Source organism: Stereum hirsutum (assembly GCF_000264905.1).
Source record: "Stereum hirsutum FP-91666 SS1 unplaced genomic scaffold STEHIscaffold_2, whole genome shotgun sequence".
Taxonomy (NCBI): domain Eukaryota; kingdom Fungi; phylum Basidiomycota; class Agaricomycetes; order Russulales; family Stereaceae; genus Stereum; species Stereum hirsutum.
Genome location: NW_006763132.1, coordinates 3,295,225 through 3,318,436, shown reverse-complemented (window position 1 = coordinate 3,318,436; position 23,212 = coordinate 3,295,225). Strand labels below are relative to the sequence as shown.

Below are 23,212 nucleotides of genomic sequence, written 5' to 3'. Positions count from 1 at the left end.
GTTCCCGCTATGGAGAACGACCGAGGCTTTCGCGAGAGAAGCCCCAGCCCGTACAGCCCGACGATAACAGGAAGCTCGAGCTGCTGTCATTTGACATAGGCAGGCAAGGTACGCAACCGGAATGCAACATTCGTCGTCTAGGACCGCATGGATCTTCTCTGGAGCCCACCGATAAGGCCAGATAGGATCCTGTTCCTTTTTCGCAATAGGTAATATTGGAGCCTCTTCGCGATCCAGCACCTTATAACTAGCCAGCCAACAATGTACGCATCTTCGAGCCGTGCTACCACCTCCGCCAGGACGCCCCGTACCCTCCCTAGGCCCCCTCTCTACAGTGCGTCTGACCACCATGTCGACCGCTATCGAAGCCCCCACGCTCGAGAGCCAACGGCCTACGGTCGAGAAGAGCCACAGTATGGCGTCGTCCAAGCGGGGTTATGATGACGAGAAGGAGACTGGCCCGTACGATGTGCACACTGGCGTCGTGCACGATACGGATGTCGGTGAAGTCTTCGACGACGTCCGTGCGATCGATTTGGACGAGACGGTGCGTTGTACTCCACTTGTCTATTGTGACATCTGTACTAATTTTAGTGTCGTGGCACCCAGGGAAAAGAGAAGCCAATCGGTATATCTTCTTCCATAATATTTTACCCCTATACGCCTTACTGACTTATTCTGGCAGAGAGTGACGAGGATTGGGCCGTCCGTCTGATGTCCTTGGAGGATGACCCGACCCTCCGTATTTGGACTTTCCGAACGATCTTCTTGGGTCTTGGTCTCAGTTGTTTCGGTGCTGTCCTTGGCCAACTCTTCGTAAGTCGGTCCCATATTTCGCCTTCCATTGGATTAATGTGTTGACTATTTTCATCTCTGCAGTACTTCCGTCCACAAACGGTCCGAATTTTCCGCCTTCAATCGCCGCTGTCTTGCACTAAGCCCTATATCTTGCTCTAGGTATACGTCAGCCAGCTCTTTCTGCAAATTATCTCGTACATTCTTGGCAAGGTCTGTCACTACCTCTAATAATAACTGTCGATCATATCGCTGATCGTGTTTGTTGGCAGATCATGGAGGAACTCGTTCCGGGACCTGGTACGACCGCAAGATTCAAGACTCGCGACAACTTGTTTTGGAGTTTCCTCAATCACGGTCCATTCAGTGAGCGTTCTCGAGAATATGAACTAGGGTGTCGACTAACGCATATCCAACAGACATTAAGGAGCACGTTGCGATCACCGTCATGTAGGTTTATTCATGACACGGCATGCCTTTTTTCTCTCGACGTCTCATATTTTTGGCATCCAACAGGGCTGCAACCGCGTCTACTTCCGCCTTTGCCATCAGTATCTTTGCTGCACAGGTACGTGATCATCGCTCTCCCGATAAATCCCGGATTCGGGTACATCAGGCCAAAGACGTGTTGCCATGCCTGTCCTGTAGAAACCCGTTGACTGATTGCATTCTTGACTCACAGAACCTGTACTATAATGTCGATCCCAACCCCGCCGTTGGCATCTTCACGCTCATCAGTTCGCAGTTGGTCGGCTACGGGCTAGCGGGAATTTGCAGAGTTTTCCTCGTCTATCCTACTTACGCCAAGTATCCCATGCTGGTTCCTCAAGTCCAGTTGTTCGACGCGCTCCATCGTGGACAGAGCTTCTTGCTCCAGAAGAAGCGTGTCCGATTCTTCTGGACTGTCTTCGTCGGTTAGTTCTCTTCCTTTCTCACCGTTTCAAGTCACCGTCTCATTATTTCGGATAGGCATCTTCATCTGGGAGTGGTAGGTTTTACGCCTTCTAGGAATGTACCTGTTGCTTTACTTATAAAGCCTATGCTACAGGTTCCCGGAGTACATCGCTCCTCTCCTCAACGGTTTCAGCATCTTCTGCTTGGCCAACCAGAACAGCGCTTGGTTCACCAGGATATTCGGAGGTGCAGCTGGTAACGAAGGCTTGGGCATGTTTGCTATTTCCACCGATTGGAATTATATCGGTTCCGGAGGAGGTGCCATCGGAAGTCTGTTCACACCGCTATCCGTGCAACTATCTTTATACGGTATTTGTCAAAGATCAAGCTCAAGTTTCGGACTTGATACTGACTTTTCTTCCGCAAAGGTGGCTGTGCTGTCTGCATCGTCACGTTCTGCGCTGTTTATGCGATGAACGTCTTCAATTCGCAGAGCTTCCCCTTCCTGTCTCAGCTTCTCTTCTTGGGTGAGTTTCATACCCTCGTTTATTATCTTGATCTCACACTGACGCGCACATGACTTGTAGAGAACGGCACCGAGTACGATCAGCTCTTGATCCTTAACGATGACTATACCTTGAACCAGACGAAGCTCGAGGCTGTCGGTCTTCCGTGGTTCGCTGGCTCCCAGGTCATCTTCAAGGCCAGTCGTACTATGTACATCGGCGGTGAGTCCCCATGATAATATTCGCGAACCTTCATCATCATACTGAACAGTGTCGAATATCCAGCTGCTGTCGCTCATTTCGCATTGTGGCACGCACGCGACATGTGGGAGATCATACTCAAGAGCAGGACGGAGGAATGCCAGGACGCCCACTACCAGAAGATGCGGATCTACAAGGAGGCCCCACAGTGGTGGTACCTCGTGACGCTCATCATTACTATGGGCATGTCCATCGGTCTTTGCTATGCCGCAGACTCTGGTCTTCCTTGGTACTTGTTTCATTGCTTTTATTCCAAATGTACTCGACACTTATGACGTTTGATTCTATAGGTGGGGTGTGATAGTCTCGATGATCTTCGCGGCTGTGTTCTTACCCATCGTCGGAACGTTGTATGCTACGGTCGGGTATGCACCGAGTATTGAGAACCTCGTGCAGATGGTTGGTGGAGGTATGATTCCCGGAAAGCCAGTCGGTAAGTCTCTTACATTTCGTCCGTCCATCATACATCGAACTCAATATATGTGTCCCCTTTACAGCCAACATGGTAAGCTATCATCATCAGATCGTTTATTGAAGAATATAAGCACTCACCATTCTGCCCCTAGTACTTCACCATGTACGGGTACAACTCGGTCACGCAGGCGTATACTCTTCTGCGTGATTTGAAGATGGGCCAGTACTGCAAGATCCCTCCTCGCTCTATCTTCACGATCCAGATGCTGGGCACAATTATCGTGAGTCTCGCAACGCGTACCTTCCGTTCCTGTACTTTGAAGCTCATGATCGTATTTCTAGGGCGGTATTCTCAACTTCGTCATCATGAGAGTTGTCCTTACGGCGAACAGGGAAGTCCTTCTCGACGTCCAGGGCACAAGCGTCTGGTCCGGCCAGCAAGTCCAGTCCTACAACAGCGGTGCCATCTCCTGGGGTGCCCTCGGAAAGCCTCTCTACGCCCCGGGCACCCGTTACGGTTGGATTCCATGGACCATCGTCGCCGGACTTGGCTTCCCCATCCCCTTCTACGTCCTCCACCGATTCTGGCCAAAATTCGGCTGGAATTCCGTCTACACTCCCGTTGTCGTCGCTGAGCTCGGATACCTCGCCGTCGGCATCAACTCATCCGTCTTCACGTCGTTCCTCCTCGCTATATTCTCCCAGTACTACCTTCGCCGGTACCGCCCACGATGGTTCCGCAAGTGAGTCCTTGTCCTTGTCCTTCACTTTTCAATCAGCAATTAGAAATATAAACGAACCGTTCCTGACGTCTGCTTTTCGTCTCGCCTAGGTACAACTTCCTTCTCTCTGCTGCTCTGGACGGCGGAACCCAGGTCATGGTCTTCGTCTACTCCTTCGCAGTCGGAGGCGCAAGTGGGACCGCTATCGCCATGCCTACATGGGCACTGGTACGTCCCTCACTTCACTTCTTTGAACCCGCCTTCCACTGCGCGAGTCTCAGACACGAATGTTCTGACCTTGTCCTTGCTTGTCATATCCTTATCCTTATAGAACCCCGCCGGCAATCCCGATTATTGTTTGCGTTTGTCTGATTAAGGTGTTATGGTACTGGGATGTTTGTTGTAGTTTCATTATTCTTTTTTGTAGTTTGTGTATGTGGCTGTTTTGTAGTCTTGGGTCTCCTGGTTTCGGAATCGATCTCTCTTCCCGCTCGGTACTATGGTGTTCCGGAGACGATTGACTGTGGTCATAAGCATGTGAAAAGGTCAACTTGGTTTCAGAGCCATCAAAGACCTCGGTGGGCAATGACCCGCAGCGGGCACTGAAAGGAAATGGCTCGACGGTGCCACAGCCGGCACTATCCGACCTTCGCCAAAGTCTTGGCCTGAGAAATTTCATTGTTGATTCCCTTCCTATTCCAGTAATCATCCAAGTAAGGTCAAGTCGTCGTCAAGAACAAAGCGCTGTTTCCAGGGTCTGAGCCTCGTTTACGTCTCATCATGGCCATTTTTCCTTGGTCAAGCGATCGTGTGCCCGTCGCTCTGACTGTGCTGCCAACTGGGTTGGCACGTACTTTACTCAGGCTAGCGCGATCGATATCATCTCATGAATTGTATATAAAGGGAAGCTCTTCGCAGCTTTGCAGAACCAGAACTCCCTCCAACCCTCCACCTCCATCTTTGCCTTTGCCTTCGTCGCGACTTTACACATTCCCCAAACCTTGAACCCACTATTTGCTATGTCTACGCCATCCCTCCATCTGGCCGGAACCGGTACCGTCACTGCTACTCCAGTGAGGGCTCGACATGATGCAGCAGATTATCTGGGCCTGAGGCGCGACAATAGGCAGCTAAAAGCTCAATTAGCGCGGTAGGTCGTGTTCGGCTGTCGCTCTATCGTTCGAAGCTTACCCAAAGTTTTGTTCTGAATCGTGATATAGGGTGTTCAATTTTCTGGGCAAAAACTATCCTGAAGCTCTTGATCGTTTCACACTGGAGACTGAGTTTATCTTACCGTTGAAGATCCATGCAGCTCCCTTGTCGTCTTTCGGCGTTCGTAACGGAGACACACGTACTCCAGCTGCAACTCTCCCTCAGGCTACGCATGTTTCGTCCTCGCCCCTAGTCGCAACCTCATCTGAATCAAACCCCGGAGCGTCCAACGTCGGACCCAATGCACCCATTGTTCGTGTAGTCGCAAACGATCCTCGTGCGGCCGAGCACCAGCGTGGCCCTCGTCGAGCGAACCATTCTCGGCATCGTGAGGTCTCGAACTCCCGTCCCCTTCAAGAAGACTTAAACTCTAACCTCACCCCCACTTCGACCAACGACACTCCCAGTGCTGAGACGGTGCCTGTTGTCGTGGACCTTGGACACGAGCAGCCTCGCGTATCTCAGCCCGCTTCTCCGTCCTCGCCACCTTCTGTCGGCTCAGCGCTTGTACCAGCCTCTTGTTCGTCGAGTCCGGAAGATGAAACGGAGGATGGAAATGACGACGCGGTCTCTTCGAAAATATCTTCTGGCAGGATGATTGCGCGGTCTACCCTCAAGAAACGTAGTCGGGATGCGCTAGAGGAACAAACTGAAGACGAAGCGATTCCGGAGGCAGGAGCGCTTGTGGCGGACAAGATAAATGTGGTTTCACCGAACAAGAGAGTGAAGATGAACTCGGATGCTTCACATCTACTATGAGACTGTAGGGCTAGACGAGGACTTTCCTTTTTCATTACCCATGTGACTGTAATCGTACGGGTAGCTGAACCAACCGATTTCTGTATCATTCTTGCCTGTCTGGCTACAAGTTTGCGCCAATAATCCTCGGATATCACCTAGTCCTCTTTAAAATCCATAACTTACTCTCCTTTTCATCTTCCACAAGCGTAGAACTCTCCGAAGCGTGTATGAATCCATCATTCCACTGCAACCTCCCGGCCCTCTGAGTCATAAGTGTAAGTATCTTCAGGCCTTCGATGCGTCCCAGGTTGGCCCAGGTTGAGTCGACCGAGCCACGGGACTCGAGAGGTACAGTAGAGCAATGGGTGCGCTAGATGAGATGGATGTCTGGGCAGTAATTGTCGGTGCGAGACTGTGTGCTACGCAGTGCACAAGAATGCTTGGTGAGTGGTGATGGGGCCAAATAGACGCAAATAACCTAATGAAAACGGAATATTCCGGAGGACACAAAAACGCGGGCACCCTTTGGTGTCTCCCTGGTGTGGCACCTCTCAACCCCTTTCAACGAATATCCGATATTTCTTTTCCTCACCTTGCACAACTTCTTCAGTTTCTCAAGAAGAATCATGGGTGCACATAATTTGGGGCTCACCTGACTCTTTCCGTAAGGCCTTGAGGCTAGTTTAGCCAACACTATTCACGCTCAACGATGGGTCGCCCAACGGGAACGAAGAATGCTCAGCAAGACGATCGATTCCAGTGACTCACCATACTCTCACCACTTCGACTTAACGCCGACGAGCCAAGAGTTTGAGATCGTATGTTTCTCATATAGTCATTTTGTAAATAAAGGCTTCTGAACTCAACGATTTGGTTTGCAACCTCAGCGGTCTTCCATCTTCCCGTTTGCTTCGATACTTTCCCCAAAAATCATACACAATGTCGAGCGCTGCCTCACCCTTGGAGAAGGTTCTCCTCCTCGCATACGATGACATGAATACACTCGATTGGGCAGGGCCTCTCGAGGTTCTGTCTATGGCCACGACACCCTCTGGCTCTCCAGTCTTCGAGGTCACGATCGCCACAGTCTCTTCTTCCCCAAACACCACCTCTCCGCTCCCGTCCGTCCAGACCGCCGAACGGGGAATCATCACGCCGCACGTTAACATCGCATCACGCTCTCCTGATCTTCCCCAGATCTTAGAGGGTTACTCGACCCTGGTCATTCCCGGAGGACCTGTATCGACCCTTCTCCGTCTGGCGAACGATACCTCAGGACCCATCATCGAGTTGATCAGAGCTTTCGCTGCGCTTCCACCGAAAGATGCACGCGGATACGAGCGCATTATCTTCACCATCTGCACCGGAGCGTTCCACCTTCCTGCAACCGGCATTCTTCGACGTTCGAGTGCGGCGAAGCGGGAGATTCAGCTCGTGACGCACTGGTCAGCGCGCGATGAGCTTCGTGGGCTGGCAGACAAGTATACGGATAAGGGCTGTCGTGTGGAGGTATTGAACGACAAGAGGTTCGTGGATGCTGGGAAGCTGTTGGGGACAGGCGAGGGAGGCGAGGGCGTCAGGTTGGTCACCTCAGGTGGTGTGTCGGCTGGGATGGATGCAGCTCTCTATGTCACGGAGAGGAGGGCTGGCACGGAATGCGCTAAGGGCTCTGCAAAGATGATAGAGACTGTATGGCGAAGGGAAGAGGGTGTGATCGCGAGCGATTGAAGAGACAAGCTCGTAGGAATTTTGCCCAAGGTACGTGATCGCTGCTCGGCTCCTCTTCTCGAACTATTCGATGGTTTTCCTGCTTATACGAGAACCCCTGAATCTAGGAAGGCTGTTACGCGTTGAAATCCCATCCCGTCGACTGTTGGAATGAGCTAGAATCCCACTTGTTGAAGAAGATAAGTATCCAGGCATGCTCTCACGACTCAGAGCCCATTCGGTGCGCCTCAGAAATTGCTTCGCTAAGCTTGTTTGTGATGTTCTGGAATGCCTGTTTTGAAATGATCCATTCGCTTTGATGCTGCCGAGTTGTCCTAAACCACAACGTCTAGCGACAGTCTGGCAATTTTGAGACGTACAAGGCATTACATATCACACCCGTCCACATTTGTGTGGCACCGTTTTCAAACGTCTTAATGCTTTTTTATCGTGATGTTTGTTTGGTCTTGAACTACATAGTGTGGTTATGCTTTGAAGAAGGCACAAAAAGGAGGCAGGATATCCCAAAACAATCGGTGGCGGAGCGGCGTGGCTGCGTGGACAACGTGTTCAAACATGCGTTCACGGTGCGGCGCTTCGCGTCTGGGATTGGCGCTTTTCTCTCTGCACCCTGCTTCCCTTAAGACCATGCCTTCCCACATCTCTCAATGTAGTTGAGCTCTGTGTTGAAACATTCCAACCCCTGGTGGCCATATCGAGTGCAGAGTCCGTAGCATTCCGCAGATGCGAAGTCCTCGTCGAAACCCGGAGTTGAGCGACGTCACCGTCGAACCTCTCGTAGCGTTATCCATCCTTTGTCCTCGCTGCATTGATCTGACCGGGTATTTCACGATCGAAACACGCATCTTGTGACCGGAGCCATCCAGCCTTCTTGCCAGCCAGGCGTGAGCCACTCCGCACTGACAACCCCATAAGACTGGTGGCGGCCTGCAGTCGATGCATGTTCACATACATGACACACCATTTCGTATCTGCATAAGTAGACGTCTTGTTCTGGCCTAGAACCATCATCACTTTTCCCTCTTCTTCAGCTTCGAGTCTCGTTCTGCTTGTCCTCGTCTCTTCTCCTTCAACTTCGACCTGGCTAGTATTCTCGATTTTCGTATCTATGGAAGTATCCCTTGCGGCCGAGAATCTGAATAATATGTCTATGGGCCATCGTACAGAGAAGAGCACACATCGAACACCTTCGACATCTCAGCTACAGTCCACGGAAACGAACGTCGTACCTTTTCCCGTTTCCAGCTCTTCTGCCGCTATGTCTCACCCATCAAGGAGACCGAAGGTTAGCGGCACGTCTCGTCGAAAGGCTGATAGTCAATCTCAGCCACAATCCCATTCGTCCCACCGTTACGCCACTGGTCTTTACTATACTTCCCTCGTATCTCCGCTACCTTCTTCGCCTCCACTACTCCCCAAGACTCCTCCTAGACGACCCGTCGCTATTCCAACTCACCCGAGTCCTCAATCTACGCCAACGTCGAAGACTACTACAGACAGTGCCGCGGCAACCATTTTCTCGGACTCTGCTTCTTCCGACTCTGCTTCTACAGCATCGACGTCCGTGGAGGAACCTTCCATCATCCTTGGAGCGACGCGGACGAGAAAGATCAGTTCTGCACAAGAGGTAGCAGCCAAATGCCGGGCAGTTTGGGCAATGCGAGACAAGCTTGATATGCGAGCGAACAAGTGGGCTATGGACGATGCGCCGAGATGGGGAGCTGTGGGCTTGATGGGTGGTCTGGCGCACGGGTACCGTTCGGCGGGTTCGTCAGAGGGTTCGTCACCGTCGTCGAATGCCGATGCCTCGGTGGATGTGGACGAGTATATGACGTCTATGTCGGAGGATACGAGAGACCCGACATTGATGGATTATCCAGCACCGCCCCAATTGAATCTGCCGATATCGGCAAACCAGCTACCACCGACGGGCATTCCTTGGCCTGTTTCGAGATATTTGTTGTCTCAAGCGACGTCGGAGGTCAAGGAGAACCGGGGCCTTTCCGCAATTGACACTTCGGTATCACCCAGCCACAGCAGTTCGCCACCTTCTCCCAAAGCACGGCGACGTCAGTCTAGGGTCGATGGTCTTGAGCGAGTTGTATGTGCCTATTTAATGTCCCTGATTCGCTCTTTCTTCAATTCTTGATTTAACATGCTTAATTTGACGTGTGGTCCTCTAGATGGAGGAAGCGACGTTAGCGATGATCCGTTCTACTCGTCCAGACGGTCGTATCGAGTGTCCGCGCCACGACTGCACTGACCTTCTCAAGTCAGTCAAGGCCGTTGCCCTACACCTGCACATCCACGATATACATGATCGGTGCGCTTACATTTTCCCCATCTACTCATCCATCTACCCACCCCTTAACCACTCCACGATTTCGAGCCGCACCCTTACCGTCCGCACTCCATTCACCCATCTAAGCGGCCCCGTCCCTCCCCACTCCATCGTGTCCTCCAGCAGGCTTACACTTTCTGCTCCTCTCGTGCCTCCTCCTAGAGTCTTTACTCACTCCTCTTACGATGCGTAACAGGTTAAGCCCCAAAGAGTTCCCATGCAATGCGTGTGGCGGAACTTACGAATCTCCCCGAGAGCTGCGTATGCATGACTGTGGTCGACATCGTCAAGCCGCCCCCACGGGCAACGCTCCAGCCGCCGCAACCCTCGGACACGTTAACTTGAACCTTGGAATATCGCTACCTCTGACTATTCCTCTGGGCACGCCAAGGCGGGCGATATCTGTGGGGGCTGCTGGGAGTGGAGCGGGTTCGGGGCCTGGGGGAGGGAATGGGAGCCAGCATTGGGGACCGCTGAGAGGTGAGTCGATCAAGGCGTGTTGAGCGTACGGAAGCGACGATACTGATTTATCCGATACTGGATTGTGACGGTAGATGGGTTGAAGAGGATCGTCGGAAGGGCTACAAGGAGGCATGACCCCTTAGGCGCAGGCCATTAGGTCCCAATTTACCGCTATCTCACGATCCAATCATCGACTACAAGGCGACACGACGACACGACCTACCCACCGCGACGCCACTCTACGAATGATACGCACCGTGCACGATCTATTTATGAACGGTACCGCAAGCCTGCTACGCATCCATACACCACGCATCCACCCTGACAACTTTCACCCATCATCCATCTTCGTTCGCCACACGCATTGCACTCATGGTTCGGACCCTCCCTGCATCGGTGTATTTTTTGGTCATTTTTCATTTCAGGTCGTTTTGCATCACATCATATCACGTTATATCCGTCTACGCATATCTCCCTCACTTTCTGAAACGCACTCACACATCTGGTCCACGCATCGCACCTCTTCATCTCTTCTCGTCACACTTGTGTTGTCGTAATCATTGATATTCTCTGGCACAGGCTGCCACATTCATCGTCTTTTCAACTTCGATCCCTTGGATTTCATTCTAGTCCGTGCTGGCCACTTTCTCCATCGCATTGCTATACTTTTCGCTACGTCTTCGGTCGCTTCTCGATATATGCTGTCGATATCGCATTCGTGTTGTATATGTTTTGGGCTCTTTCCTTCATCGTCTTGGCTGTTGTTTTACTGTGTACCACCATACTTGTTGTGATATTATTCTCGGAACATCCAGGCTAGACCTGAGCGCTTCTAGTCCCATACGTCTCCGTGCGCATCGTTGGCGTCTCTGCGGCATTTCAGCCACGACTCTAGAGTCTAAACCCATATAAATCGGGGATATGCTCATCTAGAAATAGGAGATCCTCGCCTTCCTTCTTCTATTCCGGCTCAACAACGTCAAAACCTCATTGACACCAGGCGTCGTGGGGTATGGAGCGATGGACATGGAACGTGGAAGGGAAGTGGCCATGCCACAAACTTTGTGCGCCGTGGGAGGTGTGGTTCGGCGCCGAAATCTCGGATCCGTATAATTCGCCGTGTGTGGCGTTGCTCTGATTGGAAGTCCTGGTGTGGCCCACGACTGGCAAAATATCATCCATCCATTCCATACGCAAGCGCCATACATACTACTCCTATGTTTATGCGTAGCGCAACAGTCTACGTTACGTTTCCTGGGCCATCTCGCCGCCTATCATACATTCCTAAGGCCACATATCCGCGGAAGCGGTCCTACTGCTAAATACCAGCACATCAACCAAGTGACCAGACTCATACCACCGTCTCAAAAGGCCTAACGACCAATTTGGCGGCGCTGACACCCCCAGCATGGAACCGTTTCACGTTCTCCGCGACGGCTGCGAGGCCACCAGGAAGGAGCTCGACATTGTTCGGCTGTCAGGCATGAAAAGGAAAGATCTCGTGAGTTTTCGGTCGCCCAATATAATATACATTCCATCACTTCAATTGAGTGAGGGAAAGTCAGAGAACCGAAAACGCACCTTGATTTTCCCCTCCTTCAACCACCCTTCCAATGCTGCAGCGAGCTTATCCCCATCCTCCTGCAACCCCGGCGCATTCCCATTCCCAAACACCGAATATATACCCTTATTCCCTCCCTCCTTCCCATCCACCAAATTCTCCTTCATCTCCCCTTTAATCGTCTCCGCCAACGGCAACGTGATCGACATCTTCCCATTTCCATTATGGCCGGAAAGTATGTCCCAGCACGCTCTTTGCGACTCGGCCGAAGACACGACGTCGGAGATGATGCGGATGGGTTTGGTGGTGATGGTGGAGGAGATGTGCTCGCCGAGAGCGCTGTAGGGGACGGTGTGGTAGTCGATAACGTGTGTTGCGCCGGCGGAGGTGCAGTAGGCCGTGTTGGAGGGTGAAGCGGTCGTTATTATGGGGTTGAAGCCTGACAGTTTCGCGAGTTGAATGGCTGCATTGGATTCAGGTCCGTCAATTGATGGGACGATGGCGGAACGGACATCGAGGAAACAGGGAAGTTGAGGACGAACCGTACTGCCCAACGCTACTCGAACCTCCCGTGATCAAGATCGGCTCATCCTTGTACTTCCCTTCCCCTTGTCCTACCGGGATCTCCAAGCCCATGCCTCGCCAGATTCGGTCTCCGGGTCCAAACTCGAACTGGAAGGTCCCGTAGAGGGCGAGAGCGGCTGTATGGAAGCCAAGAGGGAAAGTGGCGGCGGCATCGTAGGAGAGGTTAGCTGGAATCTATGAGTATGGTTAGGAAGAAGGTTTCAGTAAAGTTGCAGATGGGATTATGTTACTAGGATGAGAGAAAAAGGGAGAAGGGGGTTGGGGAAGATGTGGTTCGGTGTGGCGTGTACTTAGTGTGGCGTACAGACCTTGACAGTGCGACTTGCATCCGAAAGGGCATATTGCTGGAAAGTACCCCTATTCGCGGCGAAAATACCCTCGAACAATCTATAAACCACAAATAAAACCAGCCATTAGTTTTCCTTCTCCTGACTGATCGGCACTTCAAAGTTGAAATCACGGTAGTGAACTTACACTCTATCCCCAACCTTAACAGGTCCTCCCTCAACACCTTCCCCAACACTAACAACGCTTCCCGCCCCATCGCTGCCCGCCACAGCCGGCCACTCTCTAATGTACATCCCCCTGCTCTGTATCAAATGGTCGATCGGGTTCAAAGCCGCAGCTTCGACCTTGACAAGGACTTGTCCCGATCCGGGCTTGGGCACGAAGCGAGTGGAGACCGTGAAGGGCTCACCGGCAGAGGCGACGAGGAGGGCGGTCTGAGTTTGTGGGACTGACATGGTGGCGGTGGTGGTGGTGCGGTAGGTACGATTGTTTGTTATAATATTTCGAGTTCGAGTTATGAGCCGGCGAAGGAGCATGAGACGACGGGCTGTTGGACTTGTTTCGCCATAGAGAAACCGAGCGCTCTTTATAGATCTCTACCGCCCACCAATTCGACCGTGCATCAAAGTGTCCACTTCGGTAGACGTGTCCAATGAGCCCCACAGTCCACAGTCCACAGTCCACAGTCCACAGTCCACCGGAGACAGACTGCTTCACTACATTGTTCATTCGAGTCACTAGCGTGCTCGAGACCGCCTGGCAATCAGACCAGGTTTGCAGGCATCATAGACACCAAGTGAGCCCTCGCACGCAAGGGATGGTGAGAACAAAGAGAGACCCACCGTCGGAGTTGAACGAGCAACACTTGACACTTGTCACTCCGACGAAGTCCTGACGTTCGGTTACTCCGAGCGCCACGCTCACAAGCCAGGCCACGGTGGGCCACGGTGGACTCGGTGGTATGAACGCGTCTTGTCCCGACATCGTCGTTGAACTGACTCGAGCTCGACCATAAAATAGCGAATCCACCCGCTCTCAGATACTTATTGTTCGGTTTGGTCATCATGGCTGATCCGACCCCTCGAAGGCCTAGCGCTAAAGGAGTCTCAGTCTACTTCAGGTCGCCGGAGTTTCCGACATCACTTTGAAAATCATGATGATTCGCCGGTCAGAGGGTACATAATACCTGCTGAGACGAATACCAGGACTTACCGCTGAGCTTTGCGACTTGTTATTGAAGGAAACTGGGTCGCCGGTCACCTCGGCTTCGAAAGTGGGGCACACGTCGCACATCAGTGACATCACACAAACATACAGCATGAACATGTGATGTGAATTCAGCATGGACGCATAACGGGCAAGTACACAGACAGGGCAGAGAACAGACGAGAGCATACAATGCGCTTCGCCGTGTTCCGGATATCTGGGATCCCCTCACATAGAACACCGACGACCAATGGCAGGCAGAAAGCGTACGAACGTAAAAATGGAAGGATTACAAGGTGCGCAAGACTCAAGCGGCAAGGAGAGTCTCGAGGAACACCTTGGAGGCAGCACGGTCCTTCTTCGCGGGCTTCTTGGTGCCCTTCTTGGCCTTGGCGCGCTCCTGGCGGACTGTTGTATGAACGAGTAAACGAGAATGTCAGTAATCAAACGCGGTGGTAACCCTCCCAGAGGGTAGAAGGAAAAGGTCGGAGGGGAATGGAGCTGAGGAAGAAAAGAGTGCGCACCGAGCTCCTGCCTGCGGACGGTCTTGGCGTAGGGGTTGAGACGGAAGAGGACACCCTTGTTGCGGAGGGGGTTCTTGTGCTGCGTCCAGGGACGCTTTTGGATCTTGGGGTTGGCGGCACGGACGACGGACTGGATCTCAGTGCTGTTGATCAACCTGGTGACGTCGGGGTTGGAGATCTTGGCGGTGGGGAGGCTAGTGAATCCAAACGATGTGAGGCAATCAGTACCGACCGCAAAGCAGGGGGAGGGAGAAGAAGAAAGGAAGGTCGAGAAACTGAAACGCACAAGTAGTCCTTCTTGTAGACGGCAGCCTTGTCGAAGGTACCGAAGACATCGTCAAGAGCAGCGAACGCGCCCTCCGTCCAGATGACGAACCTCCCAACATGTCCACCCGGCGCCAACTGCAAAACGTTCAACCTCTTCACGTTGACGACCTCAACACCAGGCAAGTTCCTGAACGCCTTGACGATCCCCTTGTCCTCGTTGTACACAATCAACGGGCCTCTCCTCTGCCTATGCCTGCGGTTGCGCAGCTTGCCCTTGCCGGCCCTGAGCTTCCTCGAGTTGGAAACCTTCACGACGTCGGAGTAGGCCTTGAGGGACTTGAGGAGAGCGACGGCTTCCTTGGTCTTGACGAAAGACTCGGCGGCGGAGGAGACGACGAGGGGAACTTCTTCAATCTCCTCGATGCGGTGACCACGGGCGAGGACGAGGGAGGGGAGAGCAGTCGCGGCAAGGGCAGAGACGGTAGCGAAGCGGCGCTGGTTCTGGTTCACCTTGACGTGCCACTTGCGCCAGGTCTTGGTAGGCGCGAACATGCGACCACCACGGCACATGTTACCGAAGGCAGCCTATCCGTCCAAACCATCCAATTCGTCGAGTTGGTTAGAAACGATGTGGACAGAAGGTTGAAAGAGGGCGCACCTGGCCGGAACGGTGAGTTCCTCCACCACCGACACGGGGAATACGAGCGACGGCACGACCGGTACCCCAGGACTCAGCAGAGGTCTGGTGGCCAGCCTTCTCGGAGACGGCGTAGGGCTGACGCTTGTTCTTCGCGACGCTCTTGTGGACCTGAGCGACGACATCGAGCCTGATGGGGGCGGTCAGGACGGCCGGGAGGGGGAGGGACGTGGAGGCCTCTGTACATCGTCAACCGATACTCCATGAGTTCCTGCTCTTCGTTAAAATCAGAAACAATGAGCATGCACTCACCGCCAGAGGCAGAGCGGACGTTGACGGTGGGACGAGAGGCCATTGTTGCCGCCTTAGTTTTGTCGTTTGAGGTCTTGAGGATATCGAGCTTGTTCGCGAGCCACACGCCTTGTCGTCGTCGGTCCCCCGAAAAATAAGGTTTGCCAGTTGGGCAAGCCACGCACAAACAGGTGCAAACAACGCGTCTCAATCGCTGCGCCACAGTTGGCCCGCCACTCATCCCTCTATGCTCTATTCTATGAATGAATTATCTGTCTCAAAGTACCTTTCGTCCGAAGCTTCCATGTACTAACGATGTGCCCAACCCTTGCTCTTGACGAGATGAGTTGTACTGGCTGCTCCAGAGCATCAACAAATGGCATCGACGCCTTGAAATTACATCTTCGACGAACTCAATCTTGCTTGTGGCATCGGTTTGTGCTTGATATTCTCCACGATAGAGACCACTTTACGACTTCCCTGGGCCAAGCCGACATCACTCAGATGTATCATTTGTGGGGCAATACAAGCAGAACAGCTATGTCTGACTGCAGACTAGTAATTGAACAACATCCACTCTCGAGCCCATTGGTCCTCTTCTCTCGCTCTTGATACCACTATAAACACAAGCCATGCACGTCTCCATCAACGGCCGAACGTCCCCACTCTCGACCTTCAGCTTCAGCTCCCACAACCTCTCTCATATCTAGAGTCGTTTTGAACGAGCCATGTTCTCCGTTACAGCTGCCACTTCGCCAATACTATCTATACACGCTTATAAGCACAAAACTCATACCTGTACCCAACCTGTACCTCTTTTATCTCTCTCTTAAACATATCCGAATAGAGCATGCCCCTTCTTGGCCTCATAACCAGTGACCAATGTTTTATCTTTTCGGCCGCTCGCCCTCATTCGCCACGGCCATAAATCGGTATCCTCCGCAAGGAACTCCGAGCGTCAAGGGAATTTCCTGACCTTGACGGTCCTTTCTCAGTCTGCTTCCTCTGAATCGATCTTCAATATGACTCGTCCCACGTTCATATATAAGCCAGTTAGCATGAACGTAGACGCGACATATCCCGGAATCGCGAGAACGTCTGAGACAAATCTGACTCGCAAGCTTTGCAAGCCACCATCTCATCATTGCCACCTTCGACATCACAGACTATAGAGATCTACAATTCGTGTTGACCGCAAGATGACTTCCGACTCTAGCAAAACCGTTCCGAATGGCATTGATGGTATTCCTCCTCCCATTTCCGACGCTCAGACCAAAACGTCCGAGGTAAATCATTCCCACACTCCTGTACCACTCCGAGTCATTCTTCCACTATCACTGAAACCCAATACCGAACTCATCATTATTTTCCTGGTCGTTTCCTCATGTAGAACAAACCGACAACAGTCCTCCCCGCAGAGCATTATGATTACTTCCTCTCCGACATAGCTAAAGCTCGGAAGCCTAGCCCTAGTCCGTTCATCTCGTCTCAATCTTTCACCCTAACATATTTCTTATTTCCTTTGAATATCTATGATGCATAACTACTATTAGTCCGTGGTCTGTTCCCCCTCGAACGCACCCCCGGCGTCATCTCCCTCCTCGCCGGCAAACCCAACGCCTCCACCTTCCCCTTCACTTCCCTCTCTTTCACTGCGCGCGCTCCCCCTTCTCCCAACGCCAACGCGCAGGACACACCAAAAGAACACAGCATCACCCTCACCGCCGACGAACTCAACGAGGGCCTGCAATACGGGTCTACTTCGGGCTTGGAGGGTATCAATGACTGGCTGACGGAGTTGCAGGAGAGTGAGCATGGGAGGAAGAGGGAGGGTGAGGGCTGGAGATTGAGTGTTACGGCGGGGTCGCAGGATGGGATATATAAAGTGCGTTTCTATCTCACCTCAGGGCCTTCGTTATGTTGCGGAGGAACACCCTCTGGTGGCATATAGAGGTTGACGAAAAGTGTGTCGTTGGTTTCGGTACGTAGGCTGTCATGGCGCTGGTGAATCCGGGAGACTCGATGTTGGTTGAGAAACCCGTTTATGCGTGAGCCCACCCATTCATATCTCTGCACACTTCATCTCGAACTAATGCTGCTCCAAATTGGGCCACAGTGGCGTTATTCCGATCTTCCAATCCGTTAACGCCGAGATGATAGGTACGCCTTCATTCTCTCTACAGCACGATCCCTTTCCAGTATCTGATCTATATCTCTTAAACTAGAGGTTGAAACCGACTCCGAGGGTATTAACTCTGCCTCCCTCCGGTCCATCCTCGAGTCCTGGCCCGCAAACAAGCCGAAGCCGAAGGTGCTTTATACCGTACCTGTGCGCCTCGTCTCCCTACCCGCTTTTTATTTTTTTACGGTCGGCTGATACTGATGCGATTATAGTATGGCTGTAATCCTACCGGGATGACTGCCACTTTGCACCGTCGACTCGAAGTCCTCGAACTTGCACGGGAGCATAATTTCCTTATTCTCGAAGGTAGGTTACCCTCTACATTCGTCTCCAATCCTTACCCAACCTTTATCACCTCACATTTATCTCCTCACCTGCAACGTACTCAAATACACTCACCCCACTCCCACAGACGACCCCTACTACTACCTCTACTACGGCAAATCCCCTCGCTCCTCCTTCCCCTCCTACTTCTCCCTCGAAGCATCGACCGGCGGTACACTCGGTCACGTCGTCCGGTTCGACAGTCTCTCGAAGGTTTTGTCTGCCGGGATCAGGGTAGGGTTCGTCACAGGTCCCGTGCGGATCGTCAATGCCATCGACATGCACGTACGTATCTCCAGTCTCTTCCCCATCACCATCCACCACCACCACCACCACCACCTCCCTCCATCAAACTCCGCTCTCAACCGTGGAAATCTTCCGCTGAGCTGATGCTTCGACTCACATCATCCCAGACCGCCTCCGCAAACCTCCAACCCTCCTCCCTCATCCAATCCATAACCCACGCCCTCCTCCGCGAATGGGGCCACGCCGGCTTTATCGCACACACACACACCGTCTCCGAGTTTTATAGACTCAAGCGGGACGTGTTCGAGGCTGCCCTCCAGGAATTTTTGGGTAAGGAGGGGTTGGCGGAGTGGTCGACGCCGGAGGCGGGGATGTTTTTCTGGTGCGTTCGGACCTCATACCTCATACCTCATACCCCGCTCTTGCATCTCCACCGCGTTAGGAATTGCGCGACTGAGTTTTTTGTTTTTGTTTTTTTTGGGGGATGGTGGCTATTGTATATGTAGGTTTAAGCTCCTCAATCCTGCCGCGACGGACGAAGAAGGAGACTCTGAATCGCTCATCCGGACTAAAGCTTTTGAGAACGGTGTGCTCGCCCTGCCGGGGACAGTCTTCCTACCTAACGGCGCCAAGACGGCGTATGTGCGTGCTTCGTTCAGTTTGTTGGAGGAGGCGGAGGTTAGGGAGGCGTTGAGGAGGTTGAGGGAGGTTTTGGTCAGGGAGAGGGAGGCGAGTGCTTGAGGGAAAGGGAGAAGGAAGTGTAGGATTCCATTTGACATATATTTGTCGTGTATGGAAAGCAATATCAAGTTTTGTACGGTTTACCGACCACGACGGCGACTACTCCAGGTCCTTGCAATTGACTATGAGCTCCGAGTATCGGGGTTACTGCTGTCACTCGGGACGGCTCCTACGCGGCGGTTTTTTACACCCACCGCCCTTTCAAAATTGCATTCGCTGCAGGACGAGCGATCGGGCCACGGTGGCACTCGCGTAGTCCGTCGTCGGGACACACGCTGACACAGGCCTCCCTCAGTCAGCACGTGTGTGCTCGATCAAATGGACCACCATCAGGGACGATAATATTGCCCGCTGAACCTGCTTTCCACCTCGGGCACTACGTCTTTTCGTCTTATTCATGCACATCGAAAGACCAGTCTGAATATATCGCCGCTTCGGACTCCTGGTTTGAGCGATCGCTATTTCTTACCAACCACCATCTGTCATTGAGATGGACCTTCACGGTGTCCGTTTGTTTCTCTGTTTCCTTCTCCGTCACGGTCCTCGGTGTTCGTCGTGAGCATGGAGGCTTACTCAGTCTATGGGCGCGTACTCAGTCTGCTGCCTTAGTTGGAGATATCGTATGGGTGGTTGAGATACTGTAGACGATTGAGGAGCGCAGTACATAAAAGCCCATCGCACTCAACACTTTAGGATCCCATCTCCATTCGTCCATCCCGTCCAATACCGACAATAACAATAGCAACAATGTCCACCACCATTCCACAGACCCAAACCGCCCTCCTTCTCTCCGCCCCCGTCACCCCATTTACGCTCAAAACGCGCCCCGTACCCACCCCCGGAGCAGGCCAAGTCCTCGTCAAAATCCAAGCAACGGCTCTGAACCCTGTCGACGCTTTGATCCAGAAGACGGGGTTCGTAGTCACTGAGTGGCCTGCTGTAGCGGGGAACGATGGCGCAGGGGAGGTTGTGGCGCTTGGTGAGGGGGTGAGTGAGGTGAAGGTTGGAGATCGAGTGTGCGTTACTTTTATTGTTCGTTGCTGCATTGTCGCTGTGTTGTGTTGGGACGATGGGAAATGCTGAATCTCGGTGTGTGCTTAGGTTGTTCCAGTGTTTCTTCACTGCCGATCGCGGCACGTTCCAGCAGTATGCTCTTGCGGACGCCACTCGTGCGATCAAGGTATGCATGACACCTTTCTCTAACACTACGCCATCACGAACTATCATTCACGTTTCTATTTATGTCCACTACTCCAGCTCCCGTCCACTTTATCCTACGATGAAGCCGCCACTATCCCGCTCTGTTTCCATACGGCCGCTCTCGGACTTTACGGGACGTACGACTTCGCAGCCAATGGTATGCAATGGAGGGGTATTGGTCTCGATATTCCAATTGGCGACGGAGCTGGCAAGTACAAGGACGAGCCGATTTTGATCACCGGTGGCGCAAGTTCGGTTGGGCAGTTCGGTGCGCCTTCTATCATCTTCCTCCTCGATCATTCTTTTTGGTTACAAAGGAGCTCATTTGTTCGTGTGGGTATAGCGATTCAACTGGCGAAACTTTCCGGCTTTAACCCCATCATAACCACTTCTTCCAAAGCCAACGAACAATACTGTCTCTCAGCTGGCGCCACGCACGTCATAGACTACAAATCCATCCCATACACCTCCCTCGAAGCACACATAAGATCCACCATCACCTCTAAACCGTTCAAAGTCATCTACGACGCCATCTCTTCCGAAGACTCTCAGGCCGCGTGTTTGTCGATTCTCTCCGGTAGTACTGATGCGCTGGGAACTGGAGCTGGGAAAGGAGGGAAGTTGATCGTTACGTTGCTTCCGGCGAAGAGTATTGCGGATGTGTTGGACGAGAAGCAGTTTGTGAAGGGCGAGGAGAAGAAGAGCGTTAGTTGGACTTATGGAAATGGGAATGGGGAGCCGACTCAGGCTGATGGGAATAAGCTTGCGAGGGCTTTAGAGGGGTGGTTAGTTGAGGGAAAGATCAAGGTGTGTTTCCATGCCCCTACCTTGCTTCATTGAGACATGAAGCCTTCGCGTTATCGTGTTTTGTCCTCGACGATCCGGAGAGCCCCTATTTTGTGGCGCCACACGTGCCGTGGACTTCAACATGTCCAAAACATGCCTTCTATTTCTCCCCAATTCTCCCCTTCTTTATACCACATGACTCCGATGCTGACTTTCAGACGCCTTTCTCCTTATGCTCAGCCCAACAAAGTCGAACTCCTCCCAGGCGGTCTTGCTGCTGTAGAAAGCAATGTGGGCAGATTCCACAGCGGAGGCGTGAGTGGGGTGAAGCTCGTTGTTAGGCCTTTTGAGACATCGGCCTGAGGCACATGTACATATTGACTGGGAATCCTTCGAACGTTATTGTGATGTCGGTCCCTTGACATCTGGTTATTTATTTTGGCTCTCCCGTACGAAGTTATTGGCGATGACGACGATAATATGAATACAGCCAGTATTTACTGTGCTATACCAGATTGAAGATATGTCGCGGGCCCGGGTGTGGTCCGTACTTACCTCAATCCATGGTGAGTTATGACGAACGAACCTTGGAAGCCCCCACGAACGGGACGATAAGTATGAGATTCTAATGATTACATGGACAAGTATTCCTCGTCATCCATCCATCCATCCATCCATCCATCCATCCATCCATTCCTCTGCATCTATTCTTCTCACTAGATGAAGCGAACGACGGCGTAAGTATGTACTCGTTGACACCCACAATGGATACATCATACAGACTTGTCACTAGCCGCTTCATATAGATCAGGACATATCTGTCTCGAACGGTCTAACGACCATCTTCACAGCACTAACACCACCAGCCCTACCGAACCTCTTCACATTTTCCCCGATAGCTGCCAGTCCGCCAGGGAGAAGCTCAACTGCGTTTGGCTGTTTGTCGTACGACCAGCACCCAGCAGCAAGCAATAAAATCATCGGACAGTTAGTATCGCGGGAAAACGCTCTGAGAAGTTCAAGAAAGGGGACGGGTGCAGGGAAGCTGGAGCCTGAACACACCTTGATCTTTCCTTCCTGCAGCCACCCCTCCAACGCCACAGCAAGCCTGTTACCATCTTCATGCATTCCCTCAGCGTTCGCATTCCCATACGCCGCATATATCCCTTTCCTCCCCACTTTCGAATCGACCCCATTATCTGCCATCTCCTCTCGAATCGACTTCGCCAACTCCAGCGTGATGGACATCTTTCCCGAATCATCAGAAAGAATATCCCAACACGCGCGCTGAGAATCCTCCGTAGAAACGACGTCATAGATTACACGAATAGGTTTGGTCGTGATGTTGGAAGTGATGTGAGATCCGAGGGAGGGGCCGTGGTTGGAAGTGTAGGGCACGGTGTGATAGTCGATTACGTGCGTCGCGCCGGCGGAGGTGCAGTAAGCTGCGTTGGAGGGTGAGGAGGTCGTTATTATAGGGTTGAATCCCGATAGTTTTGCGAGTTGAATGGCTATACAAAGCACGTATCAGCAAAGCCACAAAGTCCCCGTACGACATCCGAGTGAGGAGTAGCGGAAAATTGGAACCGACGTACCAAACTGTCCAAGGCTGCTCGAACCCCCCGTGATTAGGATTGGTTCATCCTTATACTTCCCCACGCCTGTACCCACCGGGATATCCAGGCCCATGCCTCGCCAGATTCGGGTCCCAGGTCCGTGTTGGACGTGGTAGGTCCCGTAGAGAGCGAGTGCGACGGTGTGGAAGGCAAGGGGGAAAGTGGAGGCATCGTCGTAGGAGAGAGCAGAGGGGATCTATCAAAGTGAGGAGGTAAGAGGTGTGAGTGAAGGTGGAAATGAAAGTCGGGCAGTGAGAGAGTATGTGTGGTGTACACAGTGCAGACCTTGATAGTACGTATAGCATCCGCAAGAGCGTACTGCTGGAAGGTGCCCCTGTTCGTGATGAAGAAGCACTGAAATAGTCTACAAAATCAATGTCAGCATGTCTCAATCACAAGAACAAAAGACCACCAACACTCTATCCCCGACCTTAACTCTCCCGCTCTTCCGAGCTCCCTCGCCGATCGCTACAACTTCCCCCGCCCCATCACTCCCGGCCACAAACGGCCACTCCTGTACCAAAAACCCCATCCTCTGCACGAAGTCGTCGATCGGGTTGAGAGCAGCGGCGTGTACTTTGATGAGAACTTGGCCGGGTCCTGGAGCGGGAACGGGGCGAGTGGAAACGGTGAAGGGCTGACCGGGGGAGGAAAGGGTTAGGGCGGTTTGAGTTTGTGGGAT

The 23,212-nt window shown here is 52.5% G+C and overlaps 9 protein-coding genes across 9 annotated transcripts; 6 read left to right on the top strand and 3 right to left on the bottom strand.

The window, feature by feature from the left end:
- The first annotated feature begins 336 nt into the window (after nucleotides 1–336).
- Nucleotides 337–4,079, top strand: STEHIDRAFT_73492 (OPT oligopeptide transporter). Its single transcript, XM_007299420.1, has 20 exons — nucleotides 337–547; nucleotides 610–628; nucleotides 686–816; nucleotides 880–897; nucleotides 958–1,008; nucleotides 1,068–1,161; nucleotides 1,215–1,245; nucleotides 1,312–1,363; nucleotides 1,478–1,709; nucleotides 1,765–1,783; nucleotides 1,844–2,058; nucleotides 2,118–2,216; nucleotides 2,277–2,417; nucleotides 2,481–2,685; nucleotides 2,747–2,889; nucleotides 2,954–2,961; nucleotides 3,023–3,151; nucleotides 3,213–3,613; nucleotides 3,703–3,820; nucleotides 3,924–4,079. Exons 1-20 carry the CDS (start codon nucleotides 350–352, stop codon nucleotides 3,966–3,968), a joined length of 2,349 nt encoding a protein of 782 aa, XP_007299482.1. The 5' UTR covers nucleotides 337–349; the 3' UTR covers nucleotides 3,969–4,079.
- Nucleotides 4,080–4,611: 532 nt separating this feature from the next.
- On the top strand, nucleotides 4,612–5,926 carry STEHIDRAFT_137208 (uncharacterized protein; the record flags this gene model as incomplete). Its single annotated transcript, XM_007300191.1, has 2 exons — nucleotides 4,612–4,742; nucleotides 4,813–5,926. The coding sequence occupies 2 exons, from the start codon at nucleotides 4,612–4,614 to the stop codon at nucleotides 5,561–5,563; spliced, it is 882 nt and encodes a 293-aa protein (XP_007300253.1). The 3' UTR covers nucleotides 5,564–5,926.
- A 181-nt stretch (nucleotides 5,927–6,107) lies between these two features.
- On the top strand, nucleotides 6,108–7,610 carry STEHIDRAFT_118580 (class I glutamine amidotransferase-like protein). Its single transcript, XM_007300190.1, has 3 exons — nucleotides 6,108–6,363; nucleotides 6,433–7,303; nucleotides 7,381–7,610. Exon 2 carries the CDS (start codon nucleotides 6,485–6,487, stop codon nucleotides 7,271–7,273), a length of 789 nt encoding a protein of 262 aa, XP_007300252.1. The 5' UTR covers nucleotides 6,108–6,363; nucleotides 6,433–6,484; the 3' UTR covers nucleotides 7,274–7,303; nucleotides 7,381–7,610.
- A 921-nt stretch (nucleotides 7,611–8,531) lies between these two features.
- Nucleotides 8,532–10,395, top strand: STEHIDRAFT_165828 (uncharacterized protein; the record flags this gene model as incomplete). The annotated part of the gene is made up of 4 exons (XM_007300189.1): nucleotides 8,532–9,374; nucleotides 9,457–9,596; nucleotides 9,811–10,094; nucleotides 10,169–10,395. 4 exons carry the CDS (start codon nucleotides 8,532–8,534, stop codon nucleotides 10,231–10,233), a joined length of 1,332 nt encoding a protein of 443 aa, XP_007300251.1. The 3' UTR covers nucleotides 10,234–10,395.
- Nucleotides 10,396–11,427: 1,032 nt separating this feature from the next.
- On the bottom strand, nucleotides 11,428–12,965 carry STEHIDRAFT_144792 (GroES-like protein; the record flags this gene model as incomplete). Its single annotated transcript, XM_007300188.1, has 5 exons — nucleotides 11,428–11,550; nucleotides 11,658–12,100; nucleotides 12,180–12,396; nucleotides 12,531–12,609; nucleotides 12,697–12,965. The coding sequence occupies 5 exons, from the start codon at nucleotides 12,963–12,965 to the stop codon at nucleotides 11,428–11,430; spliced, it is 1,131 nt and encodes a 376-aa protein (XP_007300250.1).
- An 823-nt stretch (nucleotides 12,966–13,788) lies between these two features.
- Nucleotides 13,789–15,532, bottom strand: STEHIDRAFT_91708 (uncharacterized protein). The gene is made up of 5 exons (XM_007300187.1): nucleotides 15,457–15,532; nucleotides 15,166–15,383; nucleotides 14,527–15,092; nucleotides 14,241–14,434; nucleotides 13,789–14,124 (listed from the first exon to the last, which is right to left on the bottom strand). Exons 1-5 carry the CDS (start codon nucleotides 15,497–15,499, stop codon nucleotides 14,024–14,026), a joined length of 1,122 nt encoding a protein of 373 aa, XP_007300249.1. The 5' UTR covers nucleotides 15,500–15,532; the 3' UTR covers nucleotides 13,789–14,023.
- A 1,102-nt stretch (nucleotides 15,533–16,634) lies between these two features.
- On the top strand, nucleotides 16,635–19,058 carry STEHIDRAFT_137204 (PLP-dependent transferase; the record flags this gene model as incomplete). The annotated part of the gene is made up of 10 exons (XM_007300186.1): nucleotides 16,635–16,721; nucleotides 16,826–16,907; nucleotides 16,989–17,320; nucleotides 17,425–17,483; nucleotides 17,552–17,595; nucleotides 17,661–17,764; nucleotides 17,830–17,923; nucleotides 18,030–18,226; nucleotides 18,355–18,569; nucleotides 18,694–19,058. The coding sequence occupies 10 exons, from the start codon at nucleotides 16,635–16,637 to the stop codon at nucleotides 18,926–18,928; spliced, it is 1,449 nt and encodes a 482-aa protein (XP_007300248.1). The 3' UTR covers nucleotides 18,929–19,058.
- Nucleotides 19,059–19,675: 617 nt separating this feature from the next.
- STEHIDRAFT_91700 (GroES-like protein) lies at nucleotides 19,676–21,296 on the top strand (the record flags this gene model as incomplete). The annotated part of the gene is made up of 5 exons (XM_007300185.1): nucleotides 19,676–19,944; nucleotides 20,030–20,108; nucleotides 20,186–20,396; nucleotides 20,472–20,935; nucleotides 21,155–21,296. 5 exons carry the CDS (start codon nucleotides 19,676–19,678, stop codon nucleotides 21,275–21,277), a joined length of 1,146 nt encoding a protein of 381 aa, XP_007300247.1. The 3' UTR covers nucleotides 21,278–21,296.
- Nucleotides 21,297–21,721: 425 nt separating this feature from the next.
- STEHIDRAFT_128401 (GroES-like protein) lies at nucleotides 21,722–23,062 on the bottom strand (the record flags this gene model as incomplete). Its single annotated transcript, XM_007300184.1, has 5 exons — nucleotides 21,722–21,850; nucleotides 21,977–22,425; nucleotides 22,510–22,726; nucleotides 22,816–22,894; nucleotides 22,947–23,062. 5 exons carry the CDS (start codon nucleotides 23,060–23,062, stop codon nucleotides 21,722–21,724), a joined length of 990 nt encoding a protein of 329 aa, XP_007300246.1.
- Between the last annotated feature and the right edge of the window lie 150 nt (nucleotides 23,063–23,212).

Bases quoted from the DNA above. Each gene is read 5' to 3' on its own strand.
- STEHIDRAFT_91708 (XM_007300187.1), bottom strand. From the start codon at position 15,499: ATGGCCTCTCGTCCCACCGTCAACGTCCGCTCTGCCTCTGGCG. The intron at 15,384-15,456 runs GTGAGTGCATGC...GACGATGTACAG, and splicing joins CGTCCGCTCTGCCTCTGGCG to AGGCCTCCACGTCCCTCCCC. The intron at 14,125-14,240 runs GTGCGCACTCTT...TTCATACAACAG, and splicing joins CGTCCGCAGGCAGGAGCTCG to TCCGCCAGGAGCGCGCCAAG.
- STEHIDRAFT_73492 (XM_007299420.1), top strand. From the start codon at position 350: ATGTCGACCGCTATCGAAGCCCCCACGCTCGAGAGCCAACGGCCTACG. The intron at 1,246-1,311 runs GTAGGTTTATTC...GGCATCCAACAG, and splicing joins CACGTTGCGATCACCGTCAT to GGCTGCAACCGCGTCTACTT. The intron at 3,821-3,923 runs GTACGTCCCTCA...TTATCCTTATAG, and splicing joins CCATGCCTACATGGGCACTG to AACCCCGCCGGCAATCCCGA.
- STEHIDRAFT_118580 (XM_007300190.1), top strand. From the start codon at position 6,485: ATGTCGAGCGCTGCCTCACCCTTGGAGAAGGTTCTCCTCCTCGCATAC.